Here is a 21,262-nt window from a genome sequence, read left to right on the forward strand (position 1 = left end):
CTAACGGTCACCAAAATTTTTTAAACATCTCAAAATCCAGCGGCGACCAGAAAAACGCTACGACTCTTTGGAGACGACTCACGGCCATACTGGCGACACCCCAGCGACCATGTGGTGACAGCCTAGTTGCCTAAAAAAAAATCACCTAAGTGGGACAGGCCCTTAATAGAATGTGGATAGAGCTGGAGGGCATTTCCAAATTTTTTAACATTTCAGGCTCAGAACCTCGGATTTCTCAATGTATCCTGACACTGAGTCTAGTTATAGACATAAAGTGCTGGAGTAACTAAGTGGGTCAGGCAGCATCTCTGGAGAAAAGGAATCGGTGATGTTTCTGTCTGAAGAAGGGTTCAGACACAAATTGTCACCAATTCCTTTTCTCCAGAGATGCTGCCTGACCCCCAGCACTTTGGGTCTATCTTTGGTATAAACCAGCATCTGCAGTTTCTTCCTGCACATGGATTCTGGGTAGGCATTCACTGAGCTCTCCAACTGGACAAAAACAGCCTGGGACTGCAATAACTGGTTACAATACATCTCAAAGTGAGAGGTGGACAGAGTGAGGCAGCTCTGTCGTTAGAAAGGCCCTTTGTTCTACAAAGCCTCAGGTACTCCGCAAACTACAAGTAATGGGACCCAGGCAGGGTGTGGATATTATGGTTTCTATTTCTTCAAATTTCTAATTGTTGGTCAAACTCTATTTTTATCACAATACAAACACTTGTGAGGGTGAATGATGTTTATTGCTGGCTCATAATCCTGAATCTATGTACCCAATAGTCCATTGGAAACTAACACCACATGGACTGTAAAAGGTCAAGGTGGTGCCTCGCCAAAGCCTTCTTAACTGCAACTAGGAATGGGATATAAATGCACGCCTCATCATATACAAATCACTGGACAGAAATTAACTAAACACAATGGTCGGTGGCAATATTAGAATAGCCTTTGTGCGCACAGAGTTAAATTATGGATTTTTAATTATTTTTTTTCATATTTCAGATACAGCGCGGAAACAGGCCTTTTCGGCCCACCTTTAACTTGTTGTGGAAATGTTCTTCATCAATGTGTACTTTTGATTTTGTGTTCTATGCCAACAACGGCAAGTGTAGCATGAACATTTACCACAACAGAGTACCAGCAAGATTATGTTATCTTTCGCTGTGCCTGCCTGAAACTTGCAAAAGCAGCATCACATTGGAAACCAGGTGACACTGGATTTGCACCTACCAGCTGCGAGACAAGGCTTTTGGACAACATATTGACAGGATAAACACCTGTGAGGAACCTATTCTAATCCACACAGTTTGAACCCTGGGCCATCTGAAGTAGGGAGCAGGTATTTATCCCCTCGTGTCTGTTCCACATTTAATGAGAACATAGAAGAAAGCTGGGAGACCTTCCTCCCCCCTCAATCAGGGTCTCGACCCAAAACGTCACTTATCCTCCTTCTTCAGAGATGCTGCCTGACCTGGTGAGTTATTCCATCTCTTTGTGTCCTTGGTTCTTTATTCTGGAAAGGGCTATATGTAATTTTTAGGCCGTATTTCTAATCCCCAATTAACAAAATAACTTCCCCTTTCTGTCCTATTAGATCTCCTTAAAACATGAAAGTTTCAATAAGATCATTCTTTTATCATCTAGCTTTCAGAAACTTATTTATCTTAGTTCCTTTAATTACTTCTTTTAGTTTACCTGGACTGTGAATATTAAATGTGTGATGCTTCGTACAACTCAAGGTGGTCAGTGCACGCTTTAACAATTCAATATTGTATGTTGGTCGGTACCATTTAACTCTATATGCAGTGGCTAACCATCTTATGTAGGGCCAGTTTCCCGCCCACCATGTAGCTGTGCCTGATATGGCCAGAATTTTAGTGATGAATTTGTGATCAAAACCATGGAGCATCTCACATTGAACTAAATTGCAAGGCTCTGTATTTCTCAAGTGTAGGTATTAGAAGTCTGCAGAGTAGGGTAGCCATTTGATGGCTTCCCCGTTAAACAGGTGCCCAGTCTGGACCAGGCTCTGGAAACAGCAAGAAGAATTCTTCATTGTCTTCACCCTCCAAAGTATTTCAATCATTTTAGGTGCTGTTGAGAATAATGTGGGAAGTCTCATCGTGCTGAACTCAATTGCGAAATTGTGCTGCCTTATTGAAAATTCTTATTGAAAATTATTGAAATTCTAAGATGCAAAGTCACTTTTGTCTTAAAAGTTAAATACTGTAGTCGCACTAGACCTCCGTGATTCCCTTGGCAGAGAAGAATGAACGAGAGAGAAGGGTTCTGGCCAGGCGGAGGCTTCATTTTTCTTTTGGAGACAAGGCTGCTCTGCCCTTCAGGGGAAAAAACCATTACATCCAGGGGATAATCTTTTTACAAGTCACAGTTCAGAAAAACATTCAACCTGTTGCTTGCAGATCTTTATCTATAAAGCTCTGGCTAGGCCACTGTTCCCAAGACCGTGGCCACGAAGGCCCCAGGCATCAGTCTGGCAGTTAATATACGTACCTCAGTTTGCTGCATCTAGATTAGAGATTCTCCACTCCAGAGTGTATTCATCTCCTACTTGGAGAGCAGTAGGATGGTTCAGGTAGTAGGAGACTGTAAACAAGTGGTGTTACAGGAAACTCAAACTAATTAACTACAGAGCAGTAGAATCTGGGGGTTAGGTTGAGGGGAATGTGGAGAGAATATCATGGGACAAGTGCAAGATTGGTGAAAATGGGTACTCAGTGGCCTACAAGGACTCAGTGGCCTGAAGGGCTAATTTCTGCGCTGTGTAACTCTACGACTCTGTGATTGAATTCAGTATGTCTCCTGCAATTGCTTCTGTGATCTAAAAGATAGCTGTGGGATCTCAACCTGGGCTTCTACTATATATTTATTGTTTTTAGAATAGGCATAGAAGTAATGTATAATTAATGGGAAGACCCTTAAATGTACAGAGGGATCTTGGGGTGCAGTCCATAACTCCCTGAAAGTAACAACCTAAGTAGAGAGAGTCATAAAGGCGGTGTATATACCAACTCGCACAACATTTTGAAATGTGCATCTCATCCATACCCATTTACCATAAAACTCTCGTCCCCATTAACCTATGCAATCATATTTCCTTTTCCCTCCATATATTGTTATTCATACCATCTCATTCCTGAAGTCTCCTCCAGCCTGTTATCTTATCTACAGAGCTCCGTTCCTCTAATTAGTATTCCATGTCTCCCCCTTCTTTGCTGTTCTGTAAGAGCCTCGCGTAACTTTTGTCTCATTCCCCGTGTCTCCCTGAAGCTCTTGGCTTCTTTCTCCACATTTTTTAACTGTTGCCAGCAACAGTTTGGAAAACAGTGAAGTAATATCTGGAGTAGAGATGATGAACTCTGCATTCTCACTGTGGCAGGGACAAAGGGAAATCATTAACTCAGGTTGGCAGGGGGAACAGCAGACTCTGTGCTCTTGTGCCTCCTAGATTTACTGCCAACAGACATTTGGTTTGGCCAACTCCAGGAATGGGTAGGAAGGAGTTTTTTAAATAATATTGTGCATTGACAGTGCCTGTGTGGAAAGACCAAGTGACCCCTCAATTAGACAGGCTCATCATTTTATTAATGCAACATCCTTTACACAAGAACACAAGACAATGGCAGTAATAGGCCACGAGGCCTCTCAAGTCCGCCCCACCCGTCAGTATGATCATCCATGACTGATCTTTTCTAGTCTCAACTCTCTAATGCACCAGTTCCCCATAGGTCCCAATTCCACACTCTTTCAAACATTCACCTCTCTCCACTTTAAATATATCCAATGGTCTGGCCTCCACCACCCTTGGGGGGGCAGAGAATTCCAGAGATTCACCATCATCGGAGAAAAAAAACAGAGTTTATGTACCTCATTTAAAAGTGACCGGCTCCTATTCTTGCCGTCATGTTCCTTTGTTCTGGTTTATGTTCACCCACATGTTTATACCGCAATGGTGTATCCTTATTGTTTTGATGTGTTTATGCTTTATTCTTAATTATTAACTGTATGTTTGTGTTGTCATTTGTGAGCGGAGCACCAAGGCACATTCCTTGTATATGCATACTTGGGCAATAAACATTCATTCATTCATTCATTGCTCACTCACTGGTGAAAGCATTTCAACATCCACCCAGTCAATGATCTTATGTTTGAATAAGAACACCCCTCATTTTTCCAAACTCAAAAAATACAAATACAAATCCTCTAGCCTCTCTGGAAGGGCAACTTTCTCATTCCAGGAATTAACCTGAAAAATCTCCTTTGGACTACCTTTAATGTTAATACATCTTTCCTTAGGTAACTGGGCTAAAACTATGCATAATATTCTGTGAGTATCTTCACTAAAATCCTGTACAACTGTAACAAAACCTAAACTCCAAACTCCTAAACTCCAATTCTTTCACAACAAAGGTCAACTTGCATTATACCTACTTAGCTACTTGTTGGACCTCCCGCTAACATTTTGTGATTCATGCACAAGAATATCTAAACATCACTCACTTGCAGTCTCTCTCCATTCAGATAACAATTAACCTTTTGATTCCTCTTACCAAAATGCATGATCCCATATTTTTGCACATTAAACTCCCTTTGCCAGGTTTTTTTTAATCTAGTCACCCAATCTATCAATAGATATATCTCGCAGAATCACAATGTCCTCAGCAGAACATGCCATTCCGCCTATTTTGATATTGTCCACAAACCTGGAAACATTACATTTCATTCCCTCCTCAATAGACAATAGGCAATAGACAATAGGTGCAGGAGTAGGCCATTCAGCCCTTTGAGCCAGCACCGCCATTCAATGCGATCATGGCTGATCACTCTCAATCAGTACCCCGTTCCTGCCTTCTCTCCATACCCCCTCACTCCGCTATCCTTAAGAGCTCTATCCAGCTCTCTCTTGAAAGCATCCAACGAACTGGCCTCCACTGCCTTCTGAGACAGAGAATTCCACACCTTCACCACTCTCTGACTGAAAAAGTTCTTCCTCATCTCCGTTCTAAATGGCCTACCCCTTATTCTTAAACTGTGGCCCCTTGTTCTGGACTCCCCCAACATTGGGAACATGTTTCCTGCCTCTAATGTGTCTAATCCCCTAATTATCTTATATGTTTCAATAAGATCCCCCCTCATCCTTCTAAATTCCAGTGTATACAAGCCTAGTTGCTCCAGCCTTTCAACATACGACAGTCCCGCCATTCCGGGAATTAACCTAGTGAACCTACGCTGCACGCCCTCAATAGCAAGAATATCCTTCCTCCAGTTCATATATGCAAATAGAGGACCATAAGACTTAGCAACAGAATTAGGCCATTCAGCCCATCAAGTCTACTTCCCCATTAAATCATGGTTGATCTATTTTTCCCACTCAATCCCTTTCTCTGGCCCTCTCCCCAGAATGTTGACGCCCTTACTAAACAAGAACATATCAACCTCCACTTTAAAAATCCCCAATACCTTAGCCTCCACAGCTGCCTGTGGCAATGAACTCCACAGATTCACAACCCTCTGCCTAAAGAAATTTTACAAACCACAGAGGTCAGGTTAACCAGTTGATAATTTCCTTTCTTTTGTCTCGCCCCCTTCTTAAACAGCGGAGTTACATTTACATTTTCCAGTCCTCTGGCATCATTCCTGACTTTCGCAATTCTTGAAAGATCACTACTAATAAAGAAACAATTGATGGCCAAGATACAATCCCTGGGATACTCCACTAGTTACGTTGCTCCAGCATCAAAATGACCCATTTTTCCAACACTTTGTTTTTTGTGACAGCTAATTTTTAATCCGTGCCAAGACATTTTCTCCAAAATCTTGGGCTCTTAATAATTGCACCAACTTCTTCTGTGGCACCATGTCAAACACCTTTTGTAAATCCAAATACATAATATTTGGAGGTTGCCCTCTATCAACTCTGCCTGTCACATCCTCAAACAAGCATTATTTATCTTCCATAAAACAATGTTGACATGATATCATTATATTCAGCTTTCCTAAATGCTTAGTTATCTCACTGTTGATTCTAGCATCTTGGCAATAATAGATATTAAACTAATTGGTCTACACTCCCGACTTTCTGTCTTCTTCTCCTTTTAAACAAGGGAAATTACATTGGCCATCTTCCAATCTTTTGATGTCTCTTGGAATTTAACTAGTCTTGAAAAACACTAATTGATGACTTCACTATCTCTGCACCACTTCCTTTAAAACACATGGGTGGAGACCATTGGGTCCTGGCAATGTCTGACTTTGGTCCATGAGTTTTAAATATGTGTGATGGGAATTTTTAACAAGTTCCAACCTGTAATTTGAAACTAGCCCACATATTATTTTATTTGTAAATCAAAATTAATGAGCCACCAACCCCAATTCCAAAGAATCTGGTTGAAAATGAATGCTGCCTGGATTGGAGGGTTTCAGCTACAGGGAGAGGTTGGAGAGACTGTTTTACTCTGGAATGTCAGAAATTGAGGGGCGACTTAATAGAACTATAAAATGAGAGGCACGGATAGGGTAGATTGTCAGAACTCTTTTCACCGGGTGGAAATGTCTGACATTTTATGAGAGGGGGGAATGTTTAATGGAGATGAGCGAGCAAGTTTTTTTAATTAAAAAACGAGGGCGTTGGGGGCCTGGGACTGCATGGGGTGGTGGTGGAGGCAGATACAATAGTGGCATCTAAGAAGCTTTTAGACAGGCACATGGAAGTGCGCGGAATAGAGTGATATGGATCATGTACAGGCAGTTGAGCAGTTTAACATGGCCCCAAAGGGCCTGTTTTTGTGCTGTTTTGTTCTATGTTCCATGTTCTATGGGTGAATACTGCACCAGAAAACTCTTTCCAAAGAACGATTCCCCCTCCCCTAATGTGTCATCCAAAGAGAATGCAAACAAATTGGCTATTGTATTTCTAAATAACCCTGGCCCATCGTGATCCATTCCCCTTCCGTTTGGCTCATACCTTCACCAGAAAGTCACAATCTTCCACCTGGAATGCAATGTCTTTCGCACCGTCCCCATGTTTGCCCAAATGTTCCGTCATTTCTGAAATGGACAACACAACTTATCAGAACAAGTTTCAGTGTGCAGTGCAAAACAAAATGTTAGACACAGCCAGATGACATACAGACATCAACCAAATGACTTAGTTGAGGGGAAAACAAGGAGGAGGAGGCTAGCCACTAGCCCAGCACAAATCCACCAGGAATCTGAATGGTGTCAAGTTAGGAACAGGGGACGTACAATGAGATCTGGGTGTCCTAGTGCATCAGTCACTGAAAGGAAGCATGCAGGTACAGCAGGCAGTGAAGAAAGCCAATGGAATGTCGGCCTTCATAACAAGAGGAGTTGAGTATAGGAGCAAAGAGGTCCTTCTGCAGTTGTACAGGGCCCTAGTGAGACCGCACCTGGAGTACTGTGTGCAGTTTTGGTCTCCAAATTTGAGGAAGGATATTCTTGCTATTGAGGGCATGCAGCGTAGGTTTACTAGGTTAATTCCCGGAATGGCAGGACTATCATACGTTGAAAGACTGGAGCGGCTAGGCTTGTATACACTGGAATTTAGAAGGATGAGAGGAGATCTTATCGAAACGTATAAGATTATTAAGGGGTTGGACACGTTAGAGGCAGGAAACATGTTCCCAGTGTTGGGGGAGTCCAGAACAAGGGGCCACAGTTTAAGAATAAGGGGTAGGCCATTTAGAACTGAGATGAGGAAAAACTTTTTCAGTCAGAGAGTTGTGAATCTGTGGAATTCTCTGCCTCAGAAGGCAGTGGAGGCCAATTCTCTGAATGCATTCAAGAGAGAGCTGGATAGAGCTCTTAAGGATAGCGGAGTCAGGGGGTATGGAGAGAAGGCAGGAACAGGGTACTGATTGAGAATGATCAGCCATGATCACATTGAATGGCGGTGCTGGCTCGAAGGGTCGAATGGCCTCCTCCTGCACCTATTGTCTATTGTCTATTACACAAACAAAGCATGTACAGATATGAATCTTGCAATGCAGGTACAGTCCGAGCAGTAGAGGTAAACATCCCACAGAGCAAATGTAGATGGAATAGGCATTCTTGGAAAGAGAAAGCTATGATAATCACGCAGAGTGCTGAGAACAAAGAGGGGCCATTGTAATGAATACTTTGTCGGTGTCCTCTAATGGGATGAAGAGGGAAAGATAAATAAGAGGGAAAGATAGAACAGCCTTGATTGAATGGCGGAGTAGACCCGAAAGGCCTAATTCTGCTCCTATCATTTTTGAACTTATGACTCTTTACATACAGGTATCTTGTGTAAGGTATGCAAAACAAAGAATTTCAAAAAAACAAAGACATGTCACATGTGATAATAAAATATTTATCTATCTATCATCAATTTAGTCCGTCAGGAGGACACATTCATCTAGAGTTTAAGAGTCAGCAGTGACTCAACAAAATTTGGCTTGCTGTGAGGAGTTGAATGCACAGACTGAAGAGAGAACCAGGGCTCAACTTTCTCACATTTTATGTTGTAGACCAATGTTACTGTAGATCAGTGCATGTTCCTTTAACATAGTGAGCTCACCACTACTAACCACTCCCCATGGTCTCTTGTATAACTGTAGCTTCCCCACCTCCAGCTCGCTCTCTAGTGCCAGTGATGACCACGGACAGCTAGGGCATAATGTGTGTAGTGCTATTAATAAACTTATTTAGTAAAAGACTCTGCGTACGAGTGACATCCTTTTACATGGTGTCAGATCGGTAGACTTGCGTCTCCTGTTTATCGGTTTTTTATTTTATTATTTGTTTCTCCCAATTGTGTCCCCTCCTTCCACTTTGCTATGGCTTCCTCGTGTCGTCGTCCGGACACGCTCGTTTTCGATGGGGACATAGTGCACCGCTGGACGGTCTTCCAGCGGGACTACGAACACTATATCGCGATTGCCCATCCTGATGCAACTGCTGCAGTACGAGCTCACCTGCTCCTCAACCTGGCTGGTCCGGAGGCAATGGAACGATATGCTTCGTTCGATTTCGTCCCTCCGGAGGACCGCGACGACCCGGTATGTCTCATGGCCAAGTTCACTGCCCTGTGTGATATACCCACCAATAACATTATCGAGCGTTTTAACTTTTTCACGCGTCGTCAGGCTCCTGGGGAGCACGTTGACACCTTCATTGCTTCTTTGAGGCATATGGCTCGGAGGTGCCGCCTTGAAAAGATCACACCCGACGAGATGATCAGGGACGTCCTGGTCAACGGTCTCCTAAACTGCAAGCTACGTGACGAGCTCCTGATGAAGCCTGACCTGTCGCTAAAGGACGCCGTGCATGCTGCACGCATGGCTTCTGCTGTTGCCTCAGTATCTCGGCCGGCGTCCCATGACATAAATTTCACCGGACGCCGGCGGCTAAATGCCCCGCCGGTCAGGGTCGACCCCTCCGCGCCCACTACGGTCACCCCTCGCCGATGCCCAAACTGCAACTTCTCGTCACACCAGTTTAACGTTTGCCCAGCGCAGGGCAAAACTTGTAATTCCTGCGGGAAAATGAACCACTTTTCTGCAGCCTGTCGTTCTCGTGGGAGACCTGTCCCTGCTCCTAGAAGGAGTCTAAACAACCTTGCGAACAGTGATAGCGCAACCGGTTCCCAGCACCAACACGAGGAACTCCCCGATCCAGATACAGTGTTTTCGCTTTTGGGTGCACCTGCGTTGATAACGGATCCTTCCGTGCATGTTACTGTCAATGGACACTCCTTCCCTGCGAAGGTCGATACTGGTGCTTTTGCAAATGTTATGTCTGTTGGCCTCTTCGAGCAGATAAGCTCGGGGGAGAGGGTTACTCCTGACGACTCCCGCCTTCATGCCTATGGGGGAGGTGTTCTGGTTGCCGTGGGGAAGGCAACGGTTATCTGTACTGTTCTGAAGACCTCTCGGCCCCTCACGTTCCTCCTGCTAGCATCTGACAACGTCACCCTGCTGGGCGCCCGTGCATGCCAGGACTTTGGCTTGGTTTCATTCCACCGCGACATCCACCTGGTGGAGGCCCCCATGGACCCCCTGATCGAGTATCCCGACCGATTTGATGACGTCCTGGGGAAGCTGCCCTGTGCCTACAAGATCGTTGTTGACCCGGGGGTCAACCCGGTGGTTAGACCGGCCCACCGTGTGTCTTTTGCCATGAAGGGCCGCGTGGAGTCCACACTACGTGGCATGGTGGACATGGGCATCCTCAAGGAGGTGAGTGCCCCCACCCAGTGGGTCTCCACCATGGTGGTCGCTGCCAAGAAGGATGCGAGCGAGATCAGGATCTGCATCAACCCAAAAGACCTGAACCTGGCTATCAAACGCCCGCACTACCCCATGCGGACGGTGGAGGACGTCGCGGCACAGGTCGGTCCAGCCACAGTTTTCTCGGTCCTAGATGCCAAGAGCTCCTTTTGGCAGATCCCTTTGGATGCACGTTCCTCCTTCCTGACCACCTTCAGCACACCTTTTGGCAGGTTCCGTTTCCTCCGCATGCCTTTTGGGATCAACTCAGCAAGCGAGGTTTTCCAGCGTACAATGGAACAGCTGTTTGCCGGGTTGCCGTGCGCCATCATTGTGGATGACATCCTGGTGTATGGGAGGGACGTCGCCGAGCACGACCGACACCTCCGCCAAGTCCTGGACAGGGCTCGTGAGATCAATCTCAAACTCAATCAACGGAAGTGTCGATTCCGCGTTGAGGAAGTCACCTACGTTGGCCATGTTTTCACGGCGGGGGGGCCTGAAGCCAGACCCCGAGAAGACGGCGGCGATCACCGATATGCCCGCTCCCACTGACGTGCCCGGCCTGCAGCGCTTTCTGGGCATGGTCAACTACTTAGGCAAGTTCATACCCGACCTCAGCGAACTGAGTGCCACCCTGAGGGAGCTGACCAAGAAGGAATATGCCTGGGCCTGGCTCCCGCACCACCAGTCGGCCTTCGTGGCCCTGAAGTCCAGACTCGCACGGACCCCCACTTTGCAGTTTTTCGACCTGAACAGGCCAATCGTCCTCACCTGCGATGCATCTCGGTTCGGCCTTGGTGCTGCCTGCCTGCAGCTCTATGACGACCGGCAGCTGCCCGTCTCCTATGCCTCTCGCACAATGACCCCTGCTGAACAGCGATACGCGCAGATTGAAAAAGAGCTCCTTGCCGTGGTGTTCGCGTGCTCCAAATTCAAAGACTACGTTCTGGGCAACACCTTCACCATCGAAACTGACCACCAACCGCTGGTCTCTATTCTGAACAAGCCCATCCACGCAGCCTCGTCCCGTTTGCAGCGAATGATGCTGCAGCTTCAGCGCTTTACCTTCGATATCGTGTACCGCAAGGGCAAGGAGATGTTCGTGGCAGACACTTTGTCCCGTGCCCCACTACCTTCCATTTCCCGCCATCCGTACGAATCGGCTGACCTGATGGTGCTGAACGTCAACATCGTTCCATCTTGGCAGATGCAGTCCCTGGTCACACACACTGCCGCTGATCCTGCCCTGCAACAGCTGGAGAGCGTCATCCGCCGTGGCTGGCCTGACCGACGGTCTTCCCTGCCGGCTGGTGCCGTGCCCTACTTCCTGGTTCGGGATGAACTGGTGCTGCACGAGGGCGTAGTGGTGAAGGGTCACAAGGTCGTGGTGCCGGCCGCGCTGCGAGATCACTACTTCAAGACTGCCCACAACGGACACCCCGGGGTGGAGGCCACTTTATCCCAGGCCCAAGCACAATTTTACTGGCCTGGCATGGTTCGGGACATCCGGGACAGGGTCTCCGCCTGCGCTGCCTGCAACCGCCTACTACCTCATCAGCAGCGCCAGCCTCTCCTGCAGCAGCCGGCTCCCGAGTTGCCGTGGATGGCTGTTGCCGCCGACATTTTCGAGTGGCGTGGCAAACACTACCTGGTCCTGGTGGACTCCTACTCCAGCTGGTTCGAGGTGGACCTGCTGCCGTCCCTCACGTCTGCTGCCGTCATCGGGAAGCTTCGCCGCCACTTCTCTACCTTTGGTTCCCCGGCATCCCTCCAGTCCGACAACGGGAGCCAGTTTACCAGCGCGGAGTTTGCCGCTTTCGCCACCCTGTGGAACTTTCGCCACATCACCAGCAGCCCCGAATACCCGCAAAGCAATGGACTTGCAGAGCGCGCTGTCCGCAGCGCGAAGGAACTCATGGAACGTTGTCGGTTTACCAGTTCTGACTTGTACCTTGCCCTCCTCAACCTCCGCAACATCACCCGGGACCCCGCGCTCGGCTCCCCGGCCCAGCGCCTCATGTCCCGCACCACTAGACCCCCCATCCCCGTCTCCCAGCAATCCCTGAAACCAACGGCTCGCAGCCCTGCAGCTGTCAAGGAGCGCATCATCGAAAAGCAAGTGATTCAGAAACGCTCCTTTGACAAATCGTCCCGTCCCCTTCCCCCTCTGTTCGCTGGCCAGGTTGTCCGGATGGAGTCCGCCTCGGGTCACCACCGGCTGGCCGTGGTCGTCGGCAATGCTGACTCTCCACGGTCGTACCTGGTTAATTACGAGGGCACCGTGTACCGTCGTACCCGACAGCACCTGATGCTGGTCAACGAGCCTGCACCGCCTCCCGCGGTCCCGTATTCACCTCCCATCCAGTCACCGGTGCCTGATGTGCCTCCTGCTCCCGTCCATCCTCGCGTGCCCCAACCTGCGCCGTCTCGACTGTCTGTGCCCGGCTCGCCCCGGCCCCCTTCCCCTCCTTCGCCTGCGCGTTTGCGGGTATCGCCGCCCCGTTCTCCTCCTTCCCCTGGTTCCCCTGCCTCGGTACCCGCACCCGTCCCTGCTCTTCCTTCGGCCGAAGGGGATGAGGTGTTGCGCACCCGCTCTGGGCGAGTGGTCAAGCCGCCTGTCCGGTACGGTGGGTACGAGTAGTCTGTGTGGTGCTGCATTCTATCTGCTCCCTGCTTATAGTTTAAGTCTAGCGTATGAGCCGTGGTCGCTTTTGTTTCCAAGAGGAAGGATGTAGATCAGTGCATGTTCCTTTAACATAGTGACCTCACCACTACTAACCACTCCCCATGGTCTCTTGTATAACTGTAGCTTCCCCACCTCCAGCTCGCTCTCTAGTGCCAGTGATGACCACGGACAGCTAGGGCATAATGTGTGTAGTGCTATTAATAAACTTATTTAGTAAAAGACTCTGCGTACGAGTGACATCCTTTTACAGTTACAACCTTCAATTCACCCTGCAGATGACAACTGTTCAATCAAATATTTCCAAAGCAAGTTTTGGTGCAGATTGTAGTATTCCCTTTGGAATATCTTGATGATGTCTAAATACCAACATTATACCAACACAGACTATTGAAAATCCAGCAATGCATCAACACCAACAATGTCCAAACAGGTAGACACAAAATGCTGGAGTTACTCAGCGGGACAAGCAGCATCTCTGGAGAAAAGGACGGGTGATGTTTTGGGTCAAGACCCTTCCATGTCCAAACAGGAGTAAATATATCATTACAGGTCATACCTAAATAGAAGTATTGTATCAATACATCCAATATCTTCCAGTGTGACAACTCAGGCCATATATACAAGCACTTGCTGCATATCCATGCAGCGTGTATCCAGAAATTGGTACTTTATTAATACAGGCTAAACACCAACACCATGTGACTTAACAGACAACAGGAATGGTAATTGACCAAAGCCAGGAGGGGGAGGGAGTGGGTGAAGATGGAGACAGCCAAGAGGATGATAAGCAGCTACAAAAAGGCCACCATGGCTGGAATTGACAAGTCTGGAGGGTGATAATGAGAACCATTAGAGGAGAGGTGAAGGGAAGATGGAACCAGATGGGGAGGGAGGTATCTGGTGGATAAATGTGTGGGTAGTGGGTGGGTGGAACAGGAAGGGGACAAGATAGGTGATGGAGAGGGGTAGGAGGGATGTGTAGAAAGGAACTATATACTGAAGATAGACACAAAGTGCTGGAGTCACTCAATGGGTCAGGCAGCATCTAGAGGAAAAAGGGATTGGTGACGTTTCGGGTCGGGGCCCTTCTTCAGACTCAGATTCAGATTCAGGAGAGATGTCTGGGAAAGGGGTCAAAAATGGGAGGACTGGAAGTGGATTGGCAGGAGAGAAAAGGGAAGTGGAGAAAAGACACAGGAGATAAGTGTTACCTGAAATTGGAAAATGCAATGTTAAAATAGAAGATTTCAATGCCCGTCATATTAACTGGAATACAATCAATGTAAAAACTATACAGATCACCAAGCTCCTTAATAGACTTACGAGACTTTTGTTACAAATTTGTCGCAAACTCAGCAAGAGGGGTGTGAAGGGGAACAGTAGTTAGTGGTAGAGAGCAGAATAGAATTCTGGATTCAGGGAGATAGTGGAAGGAATTATCAATGGCGAAGATAAACACAAAAAACTGGAGTAACTCAGTGGGACTGGCAGCATCTTCCTGAGTGCTGTCCCACTGAGTTACTGCAGCTTTTTGTGTCTATATTCAGTTTAAACCAGCATCTGCAGTTCCTTCCTACACAAATTATCGATGGCAGTGATCACAATTTAATGTAGTAATGGAAAAGGACAAAGATAAAATTAGAGAATTGGATTTGGATTAGGCCAATTTTACTTAGACATGATTTTGTAAAAAGTAGAGTAGAAATAACGAGAAACAAAAAAAAAGTCAGTCTCACAGCAATAGGAGGCCATTCAGATGGAGATTCAAGGAGTTTGGTGCAAACACATTCCAACAAAGGAAAAAGGGTGGGACTGCTGTATCTAGTGTCCCCTGCATGACAAGGAACATAAAGGGTAGGCTAAAGCAAAAGAAGGAAGCTTATGTCAGACACCAAAGGATAACTGCTGCAGAAATCCTAGACAGAGAATGTACTGGTGAAATATATCCCAAACTGTTAAAAGCAAGAAAGGAAACTGTGGAGACGATGATATCATTTTTTGTTCCTCCCTGGCTACAGGAGTGGTGCCAGGGCACTGAAAATATGCTAATGTTGTATTGCTGTCTCGAAAGGGAAGGAATAAACTGAGTAATTACAGGACATTTAGTTTAATAGTGGACAAATTCTGAAGGATTTGTAAAGGGCAATTGGCATCGATCTGTAAAGGAAGGTTGTGTCTGACCATCTTTTAATTAAAAGTTCACATGGATTTTAGCATAGTTTTCAAAGGTCCCAGAGGGCATAATGATGATAACATGTAAGAGGCCATGGGAGAGTGGGAAAGTAGAGGGAGAGTTTGTTCGCTAATAGAAAGCAAAGGATAATAGTTGACAGGTGCCTTTGCCCCAATATGTTGCAAATATATGAAAGCTTTAGACCCGAACATAAAGGAGATACGATAATGACGTTTCCTCATTGATACAAAAATCGTTCATGTAGTTGACAATGAAGCAGGTTTAGTTAGCATGGCACGGAAATGGTAATTTAACCTACAATGTGCGGTAATATAATTAGATACAATAGGAAAGAGGACACAAAATAAATGAAAGGACACCAAGTGTGGAGAACAGAGGGACATTGGAATGTTTGCCCATAGATCCCTAATGTAGCTGGACACTTGATCGAAAAAAAAACTTATGGGACACTACTGTGATTAGCTGATACATAGCATACTAAAACACGGTTGCCAGATTTGTCAAGATTGTAACCCACGCTCAGATCACAGCTGAGTACAGTGGCCACTAATTTGAGCGGAAAATATGATTGCATTAGAGAGGGTGTGGAGGAGAATTCCCAGGAATGATATGAAGAATGGACAGTGTATTTATCAGAAAAAAAATAGATAGAGAGATTATTCGAACCAGGGGGATCTGAGGGGAGACTTATTTGCGATATTTGGTACTATGAGGGGTCGGAGTACAATAAATAGGAAAGACCTATTTGCCTTCGTTAAAGGAAAAGGAACACACAGAACTCACATATATAAAGCAGAAAGATTTGTGGAAGAGTTTTTATTTTCTCCTTTCAGAGGTTGAAGGAAGTCTGGATCTCACTTCATGAAAGAGTGCAGGAGGCAGAAACCTTCATGATATTGGCAAGAAACTTGCAACATAACCGTAACTCTCACTGCTGGAGATACTGATGGAGAGTGGAATTGGGCTGGGTAGTTGTTCTTTCGCTAGCAGATACCTGATGGTCCAAATGATGTTTTGTGTTGTAAATTTTATGATTCTGTTTCAACACATGCTGCACCCAACTACTCCCACTGTATCAACATGTGGCACATCAAAGGTGGCACTGTAGCAACACTTACTGTACTGAGGAATGGGTCGACAAGGGCAATATCCAAACACCAGTTGTGTAGCAATACTCACTGTACCATATCAAAACATCAGCATTGTGTCAATGTGTGCACTGTATACAGCAATGTATCAACACAGGCAGTATCTCAACACCAGCACTATATCGGAATCATAATTAATTTATTCACCAAGTAGGTTTTGCAACATTCAAGGAATTTGATTTTGCCATACAGCCATACCAAAAAAAGCAACAAGATATACAACTACATAAAAGTTAACATAAACCTCCAGCACAGCGGCTCCCCCATATTCCCCACTGTGATGGAAGGCAATAAAGTCTTATCTTCTTTCCTCCCGCAGTCGGGGCAGTCGAACCATCCGCAGTCAGGGCGATCGAAGCTCCCACAGCCGGCAATCGAAGCCCCCGCGTTGGGGCGATCGAAGCTCCCGCGTTGGGACGGTCGAAGCTCCCGTGTTGGGGCGATCGAAACTCCCACGGCTTGGAGCTACCGAAGTCGGTCCCTAACTAAGCTCCACGATGTTAAGTCCGCAGGCTCCCGCGGTTGGAGCTCCCGAGGTCGATCCCTGGCAAAGGGACCGCCAGCTCCGTGATGTTAGGCCGCAGTCCGGATGGAGATACGACATGAAAAAAAGTCGCATCTCCGTCGTGGAAAGAGATAAAAAATGTTTCCCCCATTCCCACATAATACAACACTAACATTTAACAACAGACTATAAACAACAAAGAAGAAAAAGCCGAGACAGACCATTGGCAGAGGCAGCCATTGGTCAGCGCCACCTGCTATATTAACACTTACTGCAATGTGTCAATCTTACTATACCCAAAATCCAGCACAGTATTGTCAGTTTGTATTCAAACAGCAGCACCGAATAACATTAGTTCCGAATCAATATATGACTATCCAAACACCCACACAAAAGAAACATAAAATTGCATCAACATTAGTTTTATCTAAACACTAGCACAGAACTAATAATCATTGTGCCTCAATTTAGTACCATTGATTTAACAGTGTGTGGCTCAATCCATTACGAATCACCAACTCTGACATCAGCATTTCAGAGATACTCTCTTTGATCTGTACATTCCACTGCATCCACCACTTTTGTTCCAAATTCTGCCAAAAACTCAACCTGATATGCTACTCATCATCACTCTATGCCTCTTTCCACAGATGGACCCTGTTCTGATAAATTGGCCATGGGTTTATAGCATTTTTGTTTTTATTTCTATCTCAATTTATCACCATTGTTTCAACACAGATGGTATCCCAGTTCAACTGATTCTTGCAACAAAGTCTATGACTGAATTGGAACAATTTGTATACCAATTCACCATTACATTTCACATTTCAAAACATCACCAGCAATGCAACACAAGCTATACCTGTTTCAGCACCAATCTTTCAATTAAGTTCAGATCAAACATAGACACAAAAAGCTGGAGTAATTCAGTGGGACAGGCTGCATCTCTGGAGAGAAGGAATGGGTGACAGTTGCACCCCAGTTCATACTCATACCCAGTTTACACCATCTGCACATCAATTCATTCCAATTCTTTCAGCACATCCTACACCTCCAAATATTATCATTCTTTTAAAGCCAACCAGTGCTTTAATGCATTGCTGTTTCTATTTAAAAAGTCTATACTCCCAAATCATTGCCACACCATTAACCACAATTAGTTCACTTTGATTCATCATTACTCTCTTAACACAACAGATATCTCAATTCACAATAATTATTTTGTAAAAGTTGTAGCCTCACCATAGCTCTTTCAACAAATTCTGTACTTCAATTAATCAAAACCTCCCGCAATTAAATCCATACCTTAATTAGTGTATGATTCTTCCAACAAACTCTAACTCTCACTGCCACTTTTCCAGTATAGATCTTCACTACTCATGCCATCTTGGCTGCATCCCAATTCATCACAGCTCACTCAACAAAAGCTCTAGCCTATAAAATAGACACAACATACTGGAGTAACTCAGTGGGACAGGCAGCATCTCTAGAGAGAAGGAAAGAGTGACATTTTGGGTTGAGACCCTTCTTACATCACCCATTCCTTCTCTTCAGAGAAGCTGCCCGCCCCGCTGAGTTATTCCAGCATTTTGTGTCTATCTTTGGTGTAAACCAGCATCTGCAGTTCCTTCCTATACAACCATACAGTGTTCACCAAAAAACAATAATAGATAAACTTCCTCACATTATGATCCTTAAGTTTCATAATGTAATGATTTTTAAGGAGTGGTTTAACCTATATAAGTTCTTAAATTAAACCTAAAAAAAATGTTTAATACTCACCTTTGTTACCAGGGTTCAGCGCTGATTGGAAAACAAATATAATCTGTTGAAAAAAATAGTGTAGCACTGAGTTATCAACTGACTTTCAGCCATCTTCTTTGAACTGAGATCAGTTTAAAGGATGACACAAGGTCTTATCTGGTGTGACATCACCAGAAAGGGGCTGGTCTCAGGCTGCAAAGCAAGAAAACAGGGTTATTCAATGTCTTATTTCAAACGTCAGAGCATGTGGTACCGAGGGTTGCCAACGGTCCCATATTAGCCGGGACATCCCGTATATTGGACCGCCCTTGTCCCGTATTAGGCCTGGGGGACACTGTTGGCCTGGACATTGTAGGCCTGGACAGTGTAGGCCCGGACAGTTTAGGCCCAGATACTGTAGGCCCGGGGGCCCGGGTGCCGCCTAACGGAGGATGCGTAGCAACCCACCTCCCAGCCTGGGCGGCCACCATTGGTTGGGTGAGGTCACGTGGGGCACGGGGCGGTGACGTCACCTTTTGTCCCTTAGTTGGGAGTGAGAAAGTTGGCAACCCTGAGGTAGCTCAAAAAACGGGGCTGGAAACAAGCAAGTAAAGATTGCGTTGTTCTGTTTCGGGACACATGACAATAAAACACTCTTGACACTTTCTCAGCATCTCAAGTCAACTTCAAATGCAGTCAATTAATTTAATTGTGAAGATAATGTGCTTATAGCAGAGCTTCTATTGAAAATGCAAAGGTCAGATACCATCAGAATGGGTTTGGAGCAATCAAATGCATCCCAAGGGAATTGGGGGTTACCTTTGCAGCACTGTGCTCTGATGTCCGTGCACTGCTACATATGGAAGTCTTTGTGCATGAAATCACTTTGATTTGCTTGTGAATGTAAAACTGGGCAGAAAATGTGAGATCTACTGCCCCAGGTCCACTGGATGCTACAAATTAAGAGGAGTTATGTCCACACATGTCGTTTCTTATGTTGTTTTTTTTCAATGCGATCAGTAAGCAAATAATTGGTACTGTAAATGGTTGTGGCCTAGATTTCTGATCTCCCCTTCCCTGATAGGGTGCTTTCATCAGTCTGGAATTTTAAGGGCCAACTGTTCAGATGTGGTGTTAAATTTCAGTGTAATTTTTCTCAGCTGGCTGCTCCTTACTTTATTCTGCCTAATGGCATGTGATACCATCTCACGACTTCCTGTCTCCAGTCCTTTGTATGCAAAAGGCTCAAATCCAAACTTGTTGCAGTAAAATCCCGCAGCCTGCAGTGGGAGATAAAGGAACATCACATGATTGACAACAGCTATTCACAGTCATCTCATTGCAATGTAATGGTAGACATTACTTATGACCGCATATGTTGAATGAATCTCTGCTCGCCCCTGTGCTTGTAATGGCTGCACTACTATCACCATCTACAGTTGGAAACTCTAACCGTATTCCTGATCATTATCTCATTCTGTAAAAGAGTTGCGTGATTGAATTTTAACTATTTTGATTGATTACCTTATCTAAAATCCACTCTTCTAATCTGTCCTTATCTGCTCATTGATTTATCGTTGTATGGCTTTATTTTCATAGAGAACATTCTGAACCAGTGGTAATATGTTAGTCCATTGTGGTGTTCTTCGATGGGGATAATATCCTTTCAACAACTCACAAATGCTGTGTGTGTGTCTACGTGTCAGTGTTTGTTTGTATGTGAGCATGCACAGGCACGAGTGTACACAGTATATGTTTTGTGTGTGTTTTTTGCATGATGCTTGTGTGTGTGCATGTGTGGTGTTTCATTTTATAGACAATAGACAATAGATGCAGGAGTAGGCCATTCGGCCCTTCGAGCCAGCACCGCCATTCAATGTGATCATGGCTGATCATTCTCAATCAGTACCCCGTTCTTGCCTTCTCCCCGTACCCCCTGGCTCTGCTATCCTTAAGTGCTCTATCTAGCTCTCTCTTGAATGCATTCAGAGAATTGGCTTCCACTGCCTTCTGAGGCAGAGAATTCCACAGATTCACAACTCTGACTGAAAAAGTTTTTCCTCATCTCTGTTCTAAATGGCCTACCCCTTATTCTTAAACTGTGCGCCCTGGTTCTGGACCAGTGTTTGTATGTGTGTGGTATTTCTCGGTTATTTATGCATATGTGTGTGCTTATGTTGTATTTGTGGTATTTGTGTGTGGTGTTTGCATGTGTGTGGTGTTTGTGTTTTGTGTTTGTATGTATGCCGTATGTGTGGTGTTTGTATGTGTGTGGTGTTTGTGTTTTGTGTTTGTATGTATGCTGTATGTGTGGTGTTTGTATGTGCACATATGGGAATTCTGCATTGGTGTGTGATGTTTGCGTGTGAGTGGATATGTATGCTTGTGTGGCATTTGTGAGTGAACATATCTGTGTTTGAATGATCATGTGTATATATACGTGTGTTTGTGTGGTGTTTATGAGGTGTGTGTGTTTGCAGGAATGTTTAGTGATCTTCACATTTCGTGAATTAGCACAAACCTATAAAATGAATAATAGTTTAGAGCATTGGTTGAGAAAACAAGAGTATTAAAGAGTATTGAAGAGCAAGTGATGTTGGACATCAACTTTATGAAATTAAGTAAATATAATAAAAGGGTATAGTGTGTCGTGCCAAATTTCCTCAAGGACCCCAGTAGCAATATTCTGTTCACCTAAGGTTTGACACATCA

At 45.3% G+C, this 21,262-nt stretch overlaps 1 protein-coding gene across 1 annotated transcript in view; it reads right to left on the reverse strand.

The window, feature by feature from the left end:
• Positions 1-21,262, reverse strand: part of hpda (4-hydroxyphenylpyruvate dioxygenase a) — a 43,463-nt gene that overhangs the window by 12,386 nt on the left and 9,815 nt on the right. Inside the window, exons 4-6 of the mRNA XM_078422483.1 lie at positions 19,726-19,830; positions 18,590-18,632; positions 6,986-7,068 (exon numbers count right to left, since the gene is read on the reverse strand). Coding sequence (XP_078278609.1) covers positions 6,986-7,068; positions 18,590-18,632; positions 19,726-19,830 — 231 coding nt within the window. The remainder of the gene's footprint in view (positions 1-6,985; positions 7,069-18,589; positions 18,633-19,725; positions 19,831-21,262) is intronic.

Source organism: Rhinoraja longicauda, chromosome 26 (assembly GCF_053455715.1).
Source record: "Rhinoraja longicauda isolate Sanriku21f chromosome 26, sRhiLon1.1, whole genome shotgun sequence".
In the NCBI taxonomy this organism is placed as follows: Eukaryota; Metazoa; Chordata; class Chondrichthyes; order Rajiformes; family Arhynchobatidae; genus Rhinoraja; species Rhinoraja longicauda.